Source organism: Vombatus ursinus, unplaced genomic scaffold (genome assembly GCF_900497805.2).
Source record: "Vombatus ursinus unplaced genomic scaffold, bare-nosed wombat genome assembly UNPS02014786.1, whole genome shotgun sequence".
Taxonomy (NCBI): Eukaryota; Metazoa; Chordata; class Mammalia; order Diprotodontia; family Vombatidae; genus Vombatus; species Vombatus ursinus.
Window position 1 is genome coordinate 41,914,024 of NW_020954564.1, and position 20,733 is coordinate 41,934,756.

Genomic DNA, 20,733 nt, shown 5'->3' on the forward strand with positions numbered 1-20,733 from the left:
TGGTAGTCTATACTCAAACCTAATTCTTTTTTATTCCAAATCTGGTATTCTTTCTATTATCACCACAAATTAGAATTCTCTTAAAATGCAATTTTAATATGAAAGACAAAAAGCGAAAATTGGATTTTGCACACAATGCTAATTCAGCAATTTCAAATTAAAATTTTAGGATTTGAATGTTAATTCAGCAGACTTTTCGCTCAAGTTCCTGAAACTGAATCATATTTTTCTCTATGCAACTTGGTTTCGAAATTAGCACTATTACTTTACCAGAGACAGCAAGGAGGTATAGTGGCTGAATCTGGAAACAAGAAGTCCTGAATTTAAATCTGGCCTCAAACACTTACTAGATGAGTGACCCTGGGCTAGTCATTTAATGTCTCCCTCAGTTTCCTCATCTGTAAAATGGGGATGATAACAATAACACCTACCTCCCAGGATTTTTCTAAACATCAAATATAGTTATGTTATTGGTTTAGAAAGATGTTTCTTTTCTGGTAATAACAATAACAACTAACATTTAAATGGAGCTTTAAGATTTGCAAAGCACTTTACAAATATTACATTTGATCATTATCTCTGCCTCTTAGAATTCCTAACTCCCTTCAAAGCACAGCTATTCAAATGGCCCCTTCCCTATGAGGTCTTTCCTGAACCTTCTAAGTGCTAAACCCTCTCCTTAAGAAATTATATTGTATTTATTTATTATAGTCTTATATGCTATTTCCTTCAAGAGAAAGTAAGCTCTTTGAAGGCAGGAACTATCTCATTTTTGCCATTGGATACCCCAATGCCCAGCACAGTGCTTGACTCAACATTAGTAAATGCCAACTGATTACTTTTATATAGTTTTCTTGGATGGAAGAGTCACCAAATTCATTTGGAAAAATTCAATTTATTTCAATACACTAATGTATGAAAAAGCAAGTCGTTAGGTTTACTGATGTGCTACAGAGGTAATGAAAAGTGGAAGGAGTGCTAGCTGGGTAGTCAGGAGACTTGATTCTAATTGGTTGGCACCAACTCACTGTATGACCCTAGGCAAGTTACTTCCCCTCTCTGGGCCTCAATTTCCTCATCTATAAAATTGTAAGATCCCAAAGGTCCCTTCCAGCTCAAAACTTCCACAATTTTAAAACCATCTTTAACAGATATTTACTAAGCACTTATATTTAGGGTACTGTGCAAGGTACAAAACACGTGAATGGTTAATGGTGATTGGGGAAAAATTAATACTTATTAGCTTCAGGTACCTTATAAATCGAACATCCTATTTCTAGTAACTCAAGTTTAGTACTTACGAAAGAAATACTGAGTGTCAAGTCACTTCCAATTTTAACACTCAATGAATCCAAGTACTCTGTAGGGAACAGAAGCTATAGAATAAGAATGCGTCTTCAGCAGGTGTTGCTAGGGAGAGTTTTAATCAAGTACGATGGGAAAAAAGTAGAGTCAGATATAAAAACAGAATAGATGCAATTCAGTAGTTATAGCATAGAGTCATCAAAACAAGATTTCAAATTGGAAGGGTTTTTTACCCCCTGGATTTTCCTTAAGTCACAGAATGTCTCATTTCCTAACAAAGAACAACAACAATTATAAAAATTCATCTCAAAAGCTCACCAGAGACCTTATTAAAAATAGTTTACTTGCATTATAAAGATGAGAACACATAATTTTAGGGGTCCACACTGCTTTATAATCTAAAGAATATGCACATCCAATAGTGAGGAGGTAGTAGGATAAAGAACAAAAAGGTTTGCCAAGAGGATAAGAGAATTCCTAATGTAATTTGCTTCTCTTTTGAATAAAGCAGGATTCTTTGTGGCAGAAAGCATTTTCTATTGAGGTATCTATAGGACAAAGGATTTCCCAGCATTTGGGACTATAAATATTTTTTTAATTATATGCAGTTTTGGCAAGATCATGTGTATTTAGGGAAGCAGAAAAATACTTAGTTCAAATAATGACCAAAGTCCTCTGCAATATGGAATACTTTCTTTTTACAAAGAGCTCCAAACCCCTATTCCACAATGTACTTCAAATACAGCAACAACAAATGCATAGTTGTCAGTCTACCTTAAACACACCATGATAATTTTTTTAAAAGTGCAATTAGACGTAGAAGTATTTTCTATTATGTTAAATACAAATAAACAAACAAAAAAAAAAACCCCTCAAAGGTCTTTGGAAGATGTCTTGGTCACGAAGATTGGTCCCCTAAACTGAATTTTGTGGAACTCATTCTGCTCCTTCCACAGCTGTTGTTGAAACAGACTTCACGAAGTATGGGCCTTCCCTCAGGTAAGCTCTTAGTCTTAAATAATATTGGTTTCCAAAGATTTCTGCGATTGTTTTCGAGTTTGCAAGGGCTTTCACTAGTTCATATTTGGCATCTTTTGAAGCTTTATCATGTTCCACGGACCGATCCACAACGTATTCCACAAACCCTGGGCTGTTAAGCATAAGTTTCTGAGCCCAGGGTTGGTTTGCAATGGCCTAAAGAGCAACAGAGGAAGAGAACAATTCCTTTTTAATCTCAAAAAAAAAAAAAAAAAAAAAAGTTATAATGACAGCTAAGGATGGAAGCTCCTTAAAGACAGGGTCTATATCTTACTCGTAAAATTGATAAAAGCTCCCATTTACAGCTTACAAAGTATTCTCATTAAAGCCCAAGAGAATAAATATTATTATCCCTACTTCACAGATGAGGAGACCACAGCTTAAAGAAGTGAAATGATCTGCCATGGTTACATATCTATTAAATGACAGAACCAAGACTAAAACTCAAGTTTTCTGCTTCCAGGACAAAATGCTTCTTCCACTTCTTTATGGCACCTTATCCAACACAGAGCACTAAGCTTTGCATTACAGGTAGGTACTTAAATGACTTGAGAACAAATCAAGAAATTAAAGAAGGATTTAGATACCATCATGTTACATCAAAAAGGAACTCAAAAGACTTTATGTATGCCTTGATTAAAATGTACTAGACTAATTTCTGCACAGGGCAGGAAAAAAAAAACCCACAAAATTCCACAGCATATTACTACTTTTCAGATGTTTAAGTCTCATGAAATCGGAAATTCCAACCTCTATTACACACAAAAATAAAATCATTTGTCTAATCGACAGGAATATATAAGTTAAAACTACTTTCTAGCAATTATACTTGACACTGCTTACTTGGGAAGGAACACTTACTGTGAACACTTTTAATGCAGCACAATGCAGCTCCGGGAAAGGTTGGGTGCTGATCCCCCTAAAATGTTCCAATGGTTCCCGAGTTAAAGATGAGAACCAGAATTCTGTCATTCTTAGGAGATCATCAGTCTGTTGATCACACTGTAGGACAAAGAGGGGAAAATTACTTAATGTTTTTCAATATGATAATAAGAGCACAGACTCTCGGAATTTACAGCTAGAGCCTTAAAGGGTTCAAACCCCTCATTTTACTCTGAGCTCCAGAAAGGTTAAGCCACTTGCCCAAGATAAAACAATGTATAAGCAGCAGAGACAGGATCTAAATCTAGGTCCTTTGATTCCAATATCTTCACAAACATGTAGCTGAGAAGAATACAGGATTAGTAACCAGAGCCCTGGATTCTAATCATATCTCTACCAATATCTGTGTGATCATGATCAAGCCATTTTACTCCACTGGATCCCAGTTCCCACAACTGCATGTAAAATGAAGAAATTGGACTAGATCATCTCTAAGGTCACTCCCACCTCTAAGATTCTATGGTAACTCTTATATTAACACTAGCCACTAAAAGGGTATGCCCAGTAAGACTAAGGATAACACTTACCTAACAAATGTCTTCATCTGAATTTTGAAATGTCAAATCACATAATATTTAGTCTACCAAACATAATCTACTAATTTCTATCAACATTTTCATCTACTTACTGGTAAATGAAGAAGAGAGGAAATCGCATCCAAACACCTAATTTTTAGTTCTGTTGAAGCATTCTTTGCCTGGTGTCCTATTCTCTTTAGCAGATGTTCAAACCGACTTCCTTTGGGAAATGGAAAATCAGAAAATTATACTTTCTGTTTATACGTAAAGACATTCTCTAACTCCAGACTACAAATAAATGTACTTTTGGAGATCAAACAACAGCTATGAAAACGTGTGCCTAAGTACACACACATAAAAAATCGCACTGATTTTAAAACTCTAGTCCAAAAGCACCCTTGAGGTAGTCTACAGTTCTTGTCTCTTTGGTTGGGAGTCCTTAGGGTTGCCAATCAATCAGTATTTCTGGCATAGCTGGCATTGTATCATAGATGCTGGTTGCTTCATACCATGTCTTGCATTGTAGCCAAGGTTTTGTTTTTGATCATTGTCTGTACTGTGTATAATTATAGTATCCCCAATACTATTTGTTATGAAAGATACTTATTTACAATATGCCTATAGGTAAAACATCAAAAGCACTATTATCATTGTAAATCTCTATGTTTTATGCATTGGTAAACTATACTAGAGAAGGGATCAGAGTCATCAATCTACCATAAAGTCTGCATGGTCTAGTATTCAAAGGATTAGGTGTCGAGTGACTTGAGTTCTAGTTCAAGCTTTCCCCTAACATTCTGTATGACTTTGGACAAGTCACTTCACCATTTTGAGTCCACATCTCCATCTATAAAATGAAGTTAGGAGAGTAGATGATCAATAATGTCCCTTTCATAACTAACATTAAAGGATTCTCTAAGTGACTAGTGAACCAAGACAATTTTGATCTACTGCAAAAGGGAATTATTAGTGAGTCTGAAAAGTGACTTTTTAAGAATGGGTCCAAATTCATTAAGATTGTAAAAACAAAACAAAACACCAATTTTCTGCAATTTATTAAATCTACCAGCAATCAACTTAATGATAAACAACTGAATTTCATCATCTTCATCAAATAACAAAACTTTGCTTTAGAAATCTAACACAAACTGCACCAACCTGTTTTTTGTAAAACCTGTTTTCCTTCCACATTTGAGCCCAGGATCCCTAAGGTGTCCACTGCTACTCCTATCATGGTTGGGTCCTGACCCTCTGCCATTTCAAAGACTTTTTCTATAAAGATTGGATATCGTTCACAGATCTGTTGAGGGCTATCCACTATTGCCAGGTTGCCAAAAAATTTGACAAATCCTAGAGAAAGTCACAAAGAAGCAATTTGAATCAAGTAGCAAAATAGCACACACTGGACTGTAACTAGCTTTACCTTGTGTTTCCACATAACTGAGCTGTAGGAGAAACATGACTAAATGTTCTAAGCATTAGGAGACATTTCAAAGACAGTGCCAACAGCAATTCCCTAAACAAGGAACCTGAAAAGACAGAGCAGAGGCTTCAGCAGATGTTTCTTTAGGATAAAATGACTCGGGACTCTTCTAAAAGGAGTCAGTTCTAAGGTTTTTTTCAAAGACAACAAACCCTGGCCTCTTTTCTAAGCAGATGATTCAGTGGTTGCCTCTATTACAAAGGAAAAACAATGTCTATTACCTGGCAAATAGAAACTGGAGAAAGGATCAGAATCTGCCCCCACGATGATATTAGAAATTTGATCAATTATTCCTTCTTGGGAAAGGTACTGTCGTCCATGATGAGTGTATGCCAGTGATGTCACCATTTCTATACAGGTGGCTCTGCAATATATAAAATGAACAGAAGGATTTTAATTAGCTGACATCAGAGTACTTTTAATGAACAAGAATTTGTACACTGTACGTTGTATTATTAAAAGCATTACAAAAATGAATCACTCAATCTGAGATACTCAAATGCTGCTCCTTCCAGCTCTAACATTCTATGATTCTGTGACTTAGTTTATGGATATTACTAATTAAGATCACATTTATAAAACACAGGGTAAAAGGTATGTCTTGATTTTTTCTTTTTCGCGTAGTGACTTAAGTTTATACTGTCTCCTCTCAATTAACTAATACTATGAAACAACATGGGATAGAAAGAGACCTCAGAGAACATCTAGTCCACCCCCCTTCTTCTATGTATGAGAAAAACGAAGTCAAGAAAGGCTGACTGCCAAATTCACATAAGGAGGTAGTAGAGCCATGACTCTAACCCAGGACCTCTACCTCAAAATTCAATGCTCTTTTTACTACGCCAGTTGCCTCTAACAAAGGCTCTGACAATCATGCCTAGATGGTCATTTCTTCTAAGGGTCTGTTAGGGAGCTGATCTGGCTGAACTCTAGGCAGAGGTTTGCTTTCCAAAATCACCATGTTCAACCCACCTGACTAGCACATCATCACCAGTCAGCTCTCTAATGAGCTGGGTTACTAATCCGCTGTTGGTACAGTATTTTAAGGATTCTGGTGACACAGAGGCAATCTCCACAATCAGCTAGAGTAAAACAAAAACAAAAACAGAGATGTAAAAAGAGCCAACCAGTATAACGCTGGTTCTCAATTTAACCTAAAATAAAGACTGAGGGAACTTAAAATAGCATTTTTAGTTCTAAATAAAACCAACACATGCCTCTACCCTGAGCTTGAAACTTCACACAATACACTGTCAACACAGAAAAAAACTATGATGTTTTTAAAATTTTCCCTATGTTTTAAAGGAATGATGTTGGATGTTTTAGATTAAGATTAGAACAGAACTAGCAGGGGCAGCTAGGTGGCCCAGTGGATAGAGCACCGGCCCTGGATTCTGGAGGACCTGAGTTCAAATCTAGCCTCAGACACATAACAATTACTAGCTGTGTGACCCTGGGCAAGTCATTTAACCCCATTGCCTAGCCAAAAAACCCAAAAAACAAAACAAACAAAAAAAAAGACAGAACTAGCAACGAAAACTTTTAGTCTTTGTTTTTAATCCTATTAAAAAGCAAATCTAGCTTGCAGACAGTCAACATTTCAGGATTTAGGTTCTATCTATTCATAGGATCATAGGATTCAGAGTTGGAAGGGATACAGATAGTTCATCCCTCATTTTACAGGTCACAAAACTAAGAAAGATAAAGTGACTTGCTAAAATCAAATAAATAGAAAGTATCAGAGACAGGCTTTAAATCCATTAACAACTATACTCTGTTGCTTCAATTAGGCACTTAATAAATGTATGTGTGTGTGTGTGTGTGTGTGTGTGTGTGTGTGTGTACCTACGTGTTTGTCTTCCCTTCTCAGTTAAATGTTAAATTCTCTGTGGACAGAGCCCCTCAATCCGGTGAAATTTTTGTATCCCATATTATGTTGCAATCTGTCACATACACAGTAAACAAACACTTATTTGCTGATTGTTCTTTATACTGCAGCATGTACTATAATCTGTAACATATTGTCAATATTAAAATCTAGCATGATTTTCCTGGATCATCCCACAACAAGCTCTTTGTATATTTTGGTATAGACAATATAAAGTACAGTTTTCATTTTACCTCATAGACCCTGTACCGTACGATGTCACTAGTTTTCATTACATTTTTCAAATCATCTAGCAGGCTGCTTTCAAATAAAGACTCCAATCCAGCTTGAGTTAAGGATATTCTTGACAATGACTTGATGGCCTTGCAAAAGGAAATAATTTTCTTAATCGTGTAAACACAGGAAAATAATGGTAATACAAAAGTACTTTATGAAGAGCTTAACATATATTATTTCATTGGAAACTCACAATAACCCAATAAGAACAGTTATAATTTTCTCCATTTTATATCTTGGGAAACTGATGATCAGAGAAGTTAAGCCACTTGTTCAAAGTCACACAGATAGTAAGTGGCAATGCCAGGCCTTGGGCTTCTTTCCACTATACCATGCTATTTCCCACTAACTGAAAATAGCAAGCTAAAAAAATCAATGGCTCACAACTAAGAACTTTTTATAAGGTTTCTTCTGACAACAACTGAGTAAATGAGAACTTTATGTATACTACACTATGCAATCTCAAGGAAAGGGGCAAAAACTTACTAATTAGCATTCATTTAGCAATGCATCACTGAGATACCCCAAAAGAGGCTTCCAATTCAATTACTAAAAACTATCCACACAAATCCTTCACTATCAAAACTACCTTTTTTTTTTTTAAAAGAGATCAGCTTCTCTGCTTATTTGCTATGTCTAGGAGTGTTCTAAAGGGGATTCTCATTCAAGTATAGATTAAACTCAGTTATCTCTCAAATATTACATTCCAACTCTGAAATCTTGTGATTTAAGAGTGTGTTTCACACATCTAGAATACTCACCGCTTTAGCTACAGACAATTTTTCTGCACCAATGCAATAAATTATTTCCTTCAGTAATTCAGGACTATTAAGAATCTCAGTAACAGCCTCTGAATTTTCTACAATTCTTCCAACCTGAAAAATTACAAGATCTTAATCAGCCAACAGACTCCCATTGTAGGATTACAATACAATACTCAAACATCTGCATCTGCTGAGACACATAATCATTCCACCCCTCAACAAAATTCCTTTTATTATGCATTAAGGATCATTATCACAGCAGTATGAGTCAGTGTAAATCCTGATATAGACCCCCTCATCATCACAACTGGATTATAACTGCCATTATACACCCACATCTCTGTAGAAAAAGAAAAATCTTGTGCAGGGCAGCATGTGTACTATTAAAATTCCATACCTGGGACAGGGTGAGGATTACCACAGCATCATCAGAGTGAGATAAGCCCCTGTGCAGTTCATCCCTAAGGTTTCGGGCCACGTAGACTGGTTCCATAGCTTGGAGAACTCTCTCCAGTATGGACACACACAAGGTAGTCTGTTCCCTGAAAACCAAGACCCATCATTTATCAAGACAGGCAGAAAGGAAGTCACGTAGGATATAAATAGCAGGGTGGTTTAGCAGTCTGTTAAATTCCAGTATTTTCACTGACTTACCAAAACTGATCTATGACTAGCACCCAGCCTATAGCTTTGCATATCTGTACAAATAAAACTGATTAAGTTGGGGGAGGGGGGGAAGGGAAGGACTGTTTCTGATGTACTAGGGGAAACAAAAACTCCTAAATCTGCACAACTAACAGACCATGTTTTACACTGTTCGTGAACATTCAATGGACAACTAACAGATCACGTTTTACCACTGTTTGTGAATATTCAATGCACCTTTCACAAATGAATTTCTGGTCATTTGGTCCACTATTAGGACAACCTAATGTAGGCTGCAACTATGTACCATGCCATGTACTCAGCACATGAGAAAACTGAGAAGTAAAAGATATAATCCTTGCCCTATAATGCTTCTTACAAGCATGTTGGGGAAACGTGTTTCATATGAAACAGGTTAAGAACAAAACATCACATAATTAAATGTGATAGTGTAGAATAGGAAAGATATGCTGTGACAAAGTCATGTTCATTAAATATATACAGTTAATCAAACAACAGGTTACCTAGTATTTAACTCTTAGTAATTTTCTTTCACCACTACCCAAATAATCAGGTTTCTCTTCCAAGGACTGTCTTTGGGACTTCAGCCTTTTCCATTGAATTCTCTCCCATACCAATCCTGCGTAATCTTGACACACAATACAAGCTCAGCCAGTTGCTTAGGATAAGGAGGAAAGAATGTGGTACGATACAACGAAGATTGCAATTAGAAGCAATGAAACATGAGTTTTAGTCCTACTTCTGCTACTGAACTTACCACATGACCTTGGTTATTAAATCACTTCATTTTGTTAGACCTGTTTTCCCATATGTCAACTGAGGAGGTTTGAAGTCTAAAGGTTTGAGTCTAAAGACTCTTTTTTTTTTTTTTTCCAGGCAATTGGGGTTAAGTGACTTGCCCAGGATCACAGCACTAGTAAGTGTCAAGCGTTTGGTCTGAGGCCACATTTGAACTCAGGTCCATCTGATTTTAGGGCCAGTGCTCTATCCACTGCACCACCCAGCTGCCCCTAAAGACTCTTCAAACTCTAACATCTAATTATTTTCAAGTTCAGAGTGTACATTATATACAAACAAATAATTTGGAGGCACATATTATTCATGCCATTGATTCAGATTAACACAATATTCAAACTTTTGTGGTTTCCTTTTTAAATAAATTTCTGGTTCTATTTCTCACTTTTACTTACAGATCAAAAAATATTCTATTCTCTATCAGTTCCAATTGACCTGCAATCCAGTACACCTAATACGTTGAGTAGTAAGACTCCTGTCAGCTCTCTCAGAAATCATGAAATGGTCTCCCTTCCTTTACCGGGTAGATGGCTCACTCTCAGCTCTAATTTCACCTTTCTTTACAAATTAACCTACCTCTCATTACCTATTATCCTTTTTTCACAATCTACTGCTATTCTAAATTCAAATCAAACTATCTAGCTTTTGACTCTTTTTTTCATTTTTTTATTCATCTCTTTTATTTTTACATCACCTATATTCCTCCCTACTCCCCCATTCCTCCTTCTCCCAGGCAGTCATCCCTTAGGATAAAGGATTTTTTAGAAAGAAAAAAGAAAAACTAATCCAGGAAAACCAACTGATACATACATATTATATGCAATGGTTCACACCAATGGGTCCTCACCTGTGCAGGAAGCTAGCCCTCTTTTTCCTTTTTTTTTTTTCTTTTAAGGCAATCAAGGCTAAGTGACCTGCCCCGGGTCACACAGCTAGTAAATGTCTGAGGCCATATTTGAACTCAGGTCCTCCCAGCTCCAAGGCCAGAGCTCTTTCCACTGCGCCACCTAGCTGCCACTAGCCCTTTTTTTCTAAAACAATCCTATTACTTTTTCTATTGTCCCTCTACTTTTACATAAGCCACTTTCTGCCCTAAACATCTGTCCAAAAATACCCATTAAATAAATATCCAGCACTTTACAGTTTTGTGGGATTGATAATACACACACACAATTTAACACGAAATACACAATAAATGAAATGAGAGGTAGGAACAATGTCCTATGGAAATTAAGAAATGGGATCAAAGAACACTGCATTGAGAATCGGGAGACCTAGAGTTCCTGGCTCTGCTACCATCAGGTGACCATGTAGCCATGGGAAGTCATTTCAGTTCTCTATGCTTCAGTTTTCTCTTTTCTAAAACAAAAATTACATGACCGCCAAGGTCCTTTTAAGAAGTAATGTGGCATAGGGGCAGCTAGGAGATACAGTGGTTAGAGCACTGGTCCTGGAATCAGGAGGATCTGAGTTCAAATCCAGCCTCAGACACTTGACACTTACTAGCTGTGTGACCCTGGGCAAGTCACTTAATTCCAAATGCCTCAGGAAAAAGAAAAAAGAAAAGAAAGAAAATAGAAGTAATGTGGCATAGTAAACAGGGGGATTGGAGTTAGAAAGACCTGGGATCAAGTCCTGCCTCTGACACATACTAGTTTTATTATCATAAGTAAGGCACAATCTCTCAGTGGCCCAGGCACCTCTCTCAGACTGCAGATAAGCTGTTGATCTGCACTGGTAAAAGGAGTTTCCACACAATCTCCCAAACAGATGAAAGCTCTAAAAAAGTTTCCTTACTACTATAAAATTCTGTGATAATCTGTGGATTCTGATAAGGAAAATTAGGGAAGGTATCACAGCAAAGTTAGCAGTGAGCAGGAAGAGGGAGGTTACAGGTAGAAATAACAGCTAGGCGTCTGCTATGAATCAACAAATAAAAAATTCAGGTTCTGAATTACTGGATGATGAGGAATGGACAAGAAGGAATTAAGATCCTGTAAAGGCAAAATCTAAAGGACTCTGCTACTAATTGGACTGGTGCAAAGAAAAGTTAAACATCAAAGTCCAGAAAGCCATATTAACATTTAAGAACACTCCTGTCTCGGGCAAACTGGGGTATATCGTCAGTAAGTCAACCAGAATTTCTTATGTCAGGCACAGTGCTAAGCACCCGGGATAAAAAGAAGGGCAAAAGACAATCTCTACTCTACAATACTGAAACAATCATGTATAAACAAGATCTACATGGGAAAAATTAGGGGTAGTCCCAGAGAAAAAGCACTAAGATTAAGAGGAGTAGGAACACTTTCTAGCAAAAGGTATGACTTCAGCTGAGATAAGAAGAAAGTCAAGTAAGCCATGCGGAAGAGATCTGGAAAGAGAGCATTTCAAGTACGAGAGACAGTCAACGAAACACTCAAAGTCAGGAGATGGAGTGTCCTGTACAAGGAACAGCAAAGAACAGTGTCACTTGACTGTAAAGTAAGGTGTAAAACGACAACAAAGGTAGGAAAGGGCTAGCTTATGAAAAGTTTTGAAAGTCAAAAAGTGTAAGATTTTATTTTTGATCCTGGAGGTGGTAGGAAGCCCTTGAAGGCTACTTAATGGGGGGGGGGGTGTAGGGAGTGATATGGTCAGATCACTTTAGAAAGATCAGTTTGACTGCTGAGTGATCGACCAACTAAAGTGGAGAAAGACTTAAGACTGGGAGACCAACTGCAGGCAATTGCAATAATCTAGGTATAAGGTGAAGAGGCCTTCTGGGGGCATATGTAAGAGATTTTTATAAAGGTAAAATCAATAGGCCTTGGCAAGATTGGATATAAGAGGTGAGAGTGAGGAGTCAGGAATGACATCTTGATTGCAAGCCTGAGTCACTAAGAGTTATGGTCGTGCCCTCCATAGTAACGGGAAAGAAAAGAAGAGAAGGAAGGCTTTCAGAGAAAAATAAGGAGTTTCATTTTGAACATGTTGACTTTAAGATGTCTATGGCAGAAATATCAAACACTGCCTTCAAAACTCCCCCAATCACATTAAAATGTAATTGGGGAATGTTTAACAAAACAAATAAAAATACAATGCAACAGAGATAATATTAATTTATGGTTTTCTAAGTCAATACACAGCTTGCAGGAATCCATTTCTATTTGAGTTTTACACCACTGGTCTATAGGAAATCCAGCTGGAGATGTCCAACAGAGACTGAAGGTTAGCAGAGAGATTAGGACTAGTAGGTTTGAGAATCATCTGTACAGAGAAGATAACTGAATCCACAGAAGCTGTGAGATAATCAAACAAAAAAAACTAATAAGTGATCTGACAGGTAAAAGGAAAACCATGAGAGAACAGTGTTATGAAAACCTAGAGGAATGAGAGTATGAAGGAGGAGGGTGATCAACAGTCTAAGAGACTGTAGAGAGGTCAAGAAGAATGAGGATTGAGAAAAGGTCATTAGATCTGGCAGTTAAGACATCATTAGTGACTTTGGAGAGAGCATATTCAATTGAATAATAAGAAGAGAGTGAGAGGAAAGGAGATATAGGACAACAGCTAGCAGAGATGAACAGATTAAGTGAGGCTTTTTCTAAAGATGGGTAAGATGTGTGTATATTTTGTAAGGCAGTAGGGATACAGTCACTAGACAAGGAATGATCAAAGATTCCTAAGAGAATGGGGATGACAGAACAACCTGCTGGAGAAGATGGGATGGAATACGATCACTTGTGCATACAGAGGCAAAACAGGAATAAGGGAGGTGATAGTGATAGAAGGCATATGAGAGATGTAAAATGAGAAACAGGGGAAAAGAGGAAACTCTTGGTAAACAGCCTTGACTTTTTAAGTGAAATATGAGGCAAGGATCTCAGCTGAAGGGGCAAGGGAAGGGGAACTGTGGGAGGTCTAAAAGAGATGAAAAGGTTTGGAAAAGCAGAAGTGGTGGATGGGGCAGTAAACTGATTTGGGAAATGTAAAAGGATTGCCTTGCTGCAGGCAGGGGACCCAGTTGAGATCACATAACATAAATCTGTAATGGACACAGCAAAATTTCCCAAGTTTCTCCACCTCTGTTGGGCAGTATACAAGTATGAGTGAAGGCAGCAGATGGTGAGAGTAATTTAAGGCTGGGGTTTGGCAGGGCAAGATCTATGATAGGATAAAGGGGCAAAAAGATTCAAAATAAGATAGAGAAGGATTAAAATGGTTCACCAAGGCATCAAGACAGGGAAGGGAAGAGAGTATAGCCAATGCAGGGATGATGGCCTGGGCAAGAACTAAGAGGGGGAGGGATCTGGAAGTTGTCATGAAGACAAAGAATAGGGTTTGAAGTTGTATGGCAAAGGCAGAGGAAGAATGACAGCAGATTATGATCAGATAAAGGAATTTCAGAGCTCATAAACATGGATATCAAATACTTATAGGTCATGGAAAGATCAAAGGTATAACCATCTCTGTGTGTATCCGTGCCAAAGTGGAGGAATAGGGCATGGGAAATGAATAAATTGAGGAGCTGGGACGTTAGAGTGCTTGAGGGAGCATCAATATATATGCTGAAGTCCCTGAGTATGAGGGCAGAAGGTGGAGAGAAAAGACCAGGGGCCAGACAATGAACTCACTGAGGAAGAAAAACGCCCTAGGGAGACAATGAACAGAATGAACTTCAAAGGAGGACCGGGATGGTAGTAGGATAACCTGGAAAGTGGCCAAGGGAAGCAAGAAGTAATCCAATTCTTCCACCATGATCAGTGAGTCTGGGAAAGGGGGTGGGGCAGAGTGGAACACTGGTATGAGTCAAAGTAAAGCCAGTGACAAAAAGGGATACCAGGAAGCTGTGTCATCAGAAGGGAGCCAAACTTAGTGAGTACAAAAAGACGGACAGAGAAAAGGTTTAAGACGAAATCTAGTTTGTTACCTATTGAGCAGATATTTCAGTAAGCACTGTGCTTTAGAACACAGTGGAAGACTGAAGTAGCTTTAGAGAGGGAGGACAGGAGAGAGGGAGATTTGGGTTGAGAGAGATGGGAATAAGGGAGTAATCAGTGGGGAAGAGAGAATGAGGTGTAAACAATCACAAACAAGGGCTAGGTTAAAAATCACTAGGATGAGGTGTGTATGATAGTGTGGAAGTATGTTAATTATTGAGGAATGAGTTCAGGTAGGTTATCATTGGACACAGGAGTATGGCCTTGAGCAGAGTTGTCCCAGCGAACTAGGTAGCTGTCTGTAGCTGTCTGTGGTTGGGTGCCTGGAGCTTGATGGAATGGCACAGGCATTAAATATAAGCTACTTCTGTGTCTTATATTTATATAAACATATTTAGGGGAGAGGGTTTGTTTTTTGTTTTTTTTTTTTGGTTTGTTTGTTTTGTTTGTTTTAAGGGCAGCTGGGTGGCACAGTGAATAAAGCCCTGGGCTTGGAATCAGGATGATTCATGTGGTTTCAGGCACTTACTAGCTGTGTGACCCTGGGCAAGTCACTTAACCCTGTTTGCATCAGTTCCTCATCTGTAAAATGAGCGGGAAAAGGAAATGGCAAACCACTCCAGTATTTTTACTAAGAAAACCCCAAATGGGGTCACAAAGAAACTGAATATATATAACCCACATACATTTTTTTTAAAGTATTCTCCCCCAGAGAAGAAAGATATTACTTGGGTCAGAAAATTCAATTCAACAATTTAATAAGAGTTTACTGTGTGTAAAACATCTGTTAAGTGCTATGCTAGGGCTTAGGCACTACACTAGGTAACTTTGTGGAGAAGTGAGAACTTGAGCTGAGCTTGAAGAAAAGGAAAATTCTGGATTAAGGGAAGGAATGGTATCAATTTCCTCCTTAGCTTTCACTCAATAGTAGATAGGGTTTGGGGAGCTATTGGGGCCTACAAAGATCCTCTTCATACTTAGATTTACTAAACCGGGCTTCAAGGCCATCCTTAATCTGGCATCACTTTGCTTTGACAGCAGCCTTCTTTCACACTACAATTCTAAATATGTAAAGCATCAGCCAAGAGCTACCCCTGCCCCCATTATGCACATTTTGTATTTTCATAAAATCATGGAATCCCACAGTTGGAAGGGGACCTTAGACACCACTTATTACTCTACCTTCTGGAGCATAAATCCCTTTTGCTAATAACTCCCACCTCCTATCCTCTGGAGAAATAAGTGTTACTGAATTCAATTCAACTCAATTCAATTCAATAAATATCTATTAAGCCAGGCCCTGAGGATACAAAGACAAAAACAAAACAGTCCCTACTTTCAATGAATGTACAATCTACAAAGGGCATACAGAGAATACTAAACTTGGAATCAGAGGATGGGGTTTAATCTACTTAACAGCAGTGGATCCTTGGACAAATCACTTAACCCCTCAGGGCCTTGTTTTTTTATCTATAAAATGAGGAGGTTGGACTACAGGATTTGTAAGGTTTCTTTCACTATAAATCTATGACATTATAAAGCTATGTACGTAGCTAAGTATATACATGTTAACTTAAGAAAAAAGAGAACACTATTCTGAGTCTTCTACCTTCTCTCTATACTGTCTGATTAGGTAGATGACTTCATCAGCCCCAAATGGTTTAATTATTATCTTTAAGCAGATCATGCGCTCATCTATAGAGCCAGCCCTAGTCTGTAGCATATTTCCTATCTGATATTTGAAAATGAATATCATATACACATTTCAAACTCAACTTGTCCAAAACAAAACTCATCATCTTTCCTCCAATACCGTTCCTCCTTTCCCATTTCTGTCCAGGGCACTACCATCCTTCCAGTCATCCAGGTTTGGAACCTCCTTGTTCTGTCATACTCTTTAACTCTCCCTCATCCCATAGAGCCAATCAGCTGCCAAATCCTGTCATCTATACTTCCTCAACATCCTCACATCTGTCTGACAGCCAACACCCTGGTTCATGAGGGAAAGGGAATAAGCATTTATTAAGCCCCTATTATGTGCCAGGCACTGTGCTAAATAAGCACTTTGCAAATATTAACTCATTTGGAATGCTTACAATTCAAGGAAAAGGCTGAGAGAGGATAAATGACTTGTCCAGAGTCCCACTGCTATGCCTGAGGCTGGATTTGAATTTAGGCCTTCCTGACTCCAGGCCCAGAATTCTATCCACTGTACTACCTGACCGCCTAGTTCAGGCCCACAACAATTTTCACCTGGATTATTCTAACAGTTAGCCTCCTAACTGGTCTTTCTGCTTTAAGTCTCTTCCCACTCCAATCCATCCTCACAAAATGCCAAAGAGATTTAAGGGCAGAAAGTGATGAGTCAGTTACTCCCCTACTCAATAAACTAAAATGGCTATTACCTTTAAAATAAAATATAAGCTTCTGTTTAGTTTTTAAAGTTCTTCACAACATGGTTCCAACCAACCTTACTCTTCTTTCCACACTTCATGATCCTATTAAACTGGCCTTCTTGTTCTTCAAACATGACACTTCATCTCTCTTCTCTCTCCTGTGCTTGGAATTCATTCCCACCTCACCTTCACATGTTAAAATCACCTGTTACCTTCAAAAATCTGCTGAAGTGCCACCTTATACCCAAAGTCTTTCCTGATCTCCCAGTTTCCTAGTACCCTGCCCCTCAAAATTTTACTTTGTATTGATTTCGTAAATATTTACATACACTTTGTCTCCTTCAACAGAATGTAAGCTCTTTTTTCCCCAGCATCAAGTACAGCAGGCACTTGAAAAATTCTTGATTAAAAATTTGGGAGATCAGGAAACACTTCCCATAGGGGGTGGCCTGAAGGAGTTGAGGTTTGAAGGAAGCTAGTTTCTAAGAGGCAGAAGAGAAGAAAAGTTGCATTCCAGGTATGGGTGACAGCCAATGTGATTACAAAGACATGGGAGTAGCCAGTTTGGCTAGAATGAAGACACATGAAAAGGAACAATACATAATAAGCCTGGAAAAATATGTTAGTACCATACTGTAGAGGGCTTTAAATGCACTGAAGAGTCTGCATTTTATCCTAGAGGCAAATAGGGAAACAGTGAAAACCTTTGAGCAGGTCAGAACTTTGCCTTGGTAAGATTTTGGCAGCAGTGCAGAGGATGAATTGCAGTTGCAGGTAGCCAGGTAATAAGAATGTATAGAGCGATGGACCTAGAGTCAGGAAAACCTGTCAACTCTGGCTCCCGATATTTGCTAGCTGTGTGACCCTGGGCAAGTCACTTAACCTGTTTACCTCAGAGGTTTCAACATCTGTAAAAAATGAGGAAAATAATAGCATTTGCCTCCCAGGGTTCTTGTGAGGTCCCAATATGGTTATACATGTAAAGTGCTTTGCAAAACTTAAAAGTACTATGTAAATGATACTCATGGTGACCTGAATTGGGGCAATGGTAGGGACAGGAGAAATGGAGAGATTGTAGAAATATGGAGATGGAACTTACTCAACAACTGATTGGATACAGAGGAGGAGAAAAGGATCAATCCACAAGCATTTATGAAGCACCTACTTTGTGCCAGGTACATTGCAAAATGCTGGGGATACGAAGACAAAGATGAAACAGTCACTGACCTCAAAAGAGCTTATATTTTATCAAGAAAGACAAAATTTACGTTAACAAGTACATTCAAAATAATTTTTTTAAAGGATGATCCCAAGATTGTAAAACTAGGTAACTGGAAGGATTATGATAACTTTCAGAGAAACAGGAAAGTCTGGAGTTCTGTCCTGAACATGCTAAGTCTGAAATGCTGATGGGACAATCAGGTAGGCTCATAGAGAATACAATTAGCAATTTAGATATGAAGTTCAGAATAGGGATGGATATGTAGATTTGGGGACTACTCACACAGAAATGAACCTATATTGAGAGCATGAGATCATTAGCGGAGTATAAAGAGAGGGGAGAAGGTCAAGGAATGAAGAGCCTTAGAGGCCAGCCATCACCAAGGGGTGAGAAATGGATGATGATCCAGCAAAACACTGAGAAATGCTCAAGACAGTTAGAAGGGGACCTCAAGTGACTGCCCTTCGAATATCAAGTGATAGTTATCATATCACTATATAAGTCTTCGCCTTCTCTTCTTCCAGGGTTTTCCTAATTTTCTGCCTCTGTTCATTCCCTATATCTAGAACTCCCTGCCTTTCTTCCCCAAAAACTCTGCCTGCTGACATCTTTCCTGTACTTTATGCCATCTTTTCTATGAAGCATTCCTTTCCTTCGCATATGAACAAAATACTTCTGATTTAAAAATGCAACTCAAATATTAAGAAAACCATATATAGGGGCAGCTAGGTGGCGCAGTGGATAGAGCTCTGACCCCGGAGTCAGGAGCACCTGAGTTCAAATTCCACCTCAGACACATAACACTTACTAGCTGTGTGACCCTGGACAAGTCACTTAACTCCATTGCTTAGCCAAAAAAAAAAAAGAAAAAAAGAAAACCATATATACAAAATATTATGCTGGCTGTAAGGTAATATAAAGTTTAGATAAGGTATAGTACCTATCCTTACATATTTTACAGTCTGGGAAGGGGATAGGGAAGAGAGAAAATTATCACACAAATAAAAACTTTTAAATACTCTTATGCAGGGAGAGACAGGCAGGGAGGCATAATGAAGAAAAAGCTGGCCTTGGAGCCAAGAAGGCTTGGATTCAAGTCTCATTTCTGACATATTGCTGTATAACATTGAGAAAGTCACTTTAACCTCTCAGTGTGCCAGGCAACTATAAACTGCAGATGTCTTACATTTATTAAATTGCTTGTCAAATTCCTACCCCTCAAGCACTTAATCATGTTCTAAGTTTGTGTACTCTCCTAAAAGACCGTGATTACCTTAAGGGCAAACATTATCTTAATAATCATCTTTGTATTCTTTCCTGTCTCTTAAAAACTTTCCTCCAATCCCTCATCCTTGTGCACAAGTGAAACTGACTGGTCCTAGAAGGCCTGAAAAACTCAAGAGTACCAAAAAGACATCCAGATCCTTCCAATGGAGTAACTATCCTTCACCGGCAAAACCTCATGCAACAATCTGCAATCTATGTTCTGTGTTCCTCATCTTATATTTTAAAGTTCCTTCAGTCTCTAATATTCTATGACTCTAAGTAACAAAACCTGGATTGGAACAAAGATATAAAGATGTGTGTGTATATATATATATATATATATATATATAGGATATATATAAATTTCTTTGCAACCCTTGACACTATTTAAAAGATATATATGTGTGTGTGTGTATATATGTATATATATACACACACACATATACACATATATATCAAACTTTCCCTCACAGAACAGACCAAGACCTAGACACATTAACACTTGTAAACCAGTAATGTGGGGAAGATGTTTCAACAACATACTGTGGAGGCTGGAAGTGACTGGAGGAAGAAAAGGGGGAAGGGGAGAGACAAGATGACTGAGCACAGACCAGTTTGCACAGAGGGAGAGGGAGGCAAGTAATGTGAGATTCACTCATTCAACTGTTATTAAGTATCTACCACTGGCAAAGTCTCGTATTTTACAAATAAGGAAGCTGAGGCCCAGGTCATACATGCAGTGACAGCGGCATAATCTGAACCCAAGTCCTCTGATTCCTTCCACTGTATCACACTTCTTCATAATAAATGAGCTAAAAAGATAACAATACTATCATATTTAGCTGGGCAAGTATATTACTATCTATGTATGTGACTCACAGCCCTCTTAGACCGGGGACGGAATGAGGGCTGGGATGTTACCAACGTTTTCTGCCCATTTACGTGTTGCATTAGGGCGGTGCAAAGCACAGCGCTAAGTAATGATTCTGGGGGAGGAGACTTATAGGTCTGCTTGGTGCTGGGAGAAACCTTAACCTGCTTATTTCTGGCGGGGAGTGGCCCCGAGAGAAGGAGAAGCAGCGCGGGCATGTCTCGAACACTGCTCTTCGGCCTCCGAGATCTAAGATCGGGCACCGGGCAGGGCCTGGGGTGGGGGGGGATGCCGGGGCTCCCGGGCCCCTTCAGGTCAGGGAGATTCTCCGGCCTGGCCTCCCGTGGGGGCCCGGGCGCGTCCCGACCTCCCGTGGGGGCCCGG

General features: G+C 38.6%; 1 protein-coding gene across 1 annotated transcript in view; it reads right to left on the reverse strand.

Moving 5' to 3' along the window:
- Nucleotides 1-875: 875 nt before the first annotated feature.
- LOC114047192 (26S proteasome non-ATPase regulatory subunit 5) overlaps nucleotides 876-20,733 on the reverse strand; it is a 20,196-nt gene continuing 338 nt past the window's right edge. Inside the window, exons 2-10 of the mRNA XM_027868000.1 lie at nucleotides 8,612-8,756; nucleotides 8,212-8,325; nucleotides 7,408-7,536; nucleotides 6,259-6,368; nucleotides 5,508-5,650; nucleotides 4,962-5,153; nucleotides 3,914-4,023; nucleotides 3,205-3,345; nucleotides 876-2,499 (exon numbers count right to left, since the gene is read on the reverse strand). Of these exons, the coding sequence (XP_027723801.1) occupies nucleotides 2,242-2,499; nucleotides 3,205-3,345; nucleotides 3,914-4,023; nucleotides 4,962-5,153; nucleotides 5,508-5,650; nucleotides 6,259-6,368; nucleotides 7,408-7,536; nucleotides 8,212-8,325; nucleotides 8,612-8,756 (1,342 nt within the window). The 3' untranslated portion in view covers nucleotides 876-2,241. The remainder of the gene's footprint in view (nucleotides 2,500-3,204; nucleotides 3,346-3,913; nucleotides 4,024-4,961; nucleotides 5,154-5,507; nucleotides 5,651-6,258; nucleotides 6,369-7,407; nucleotides 7,537-8,211; nucleotides 8,326-8,611; nucleotides 8,757-20,733) is intronic.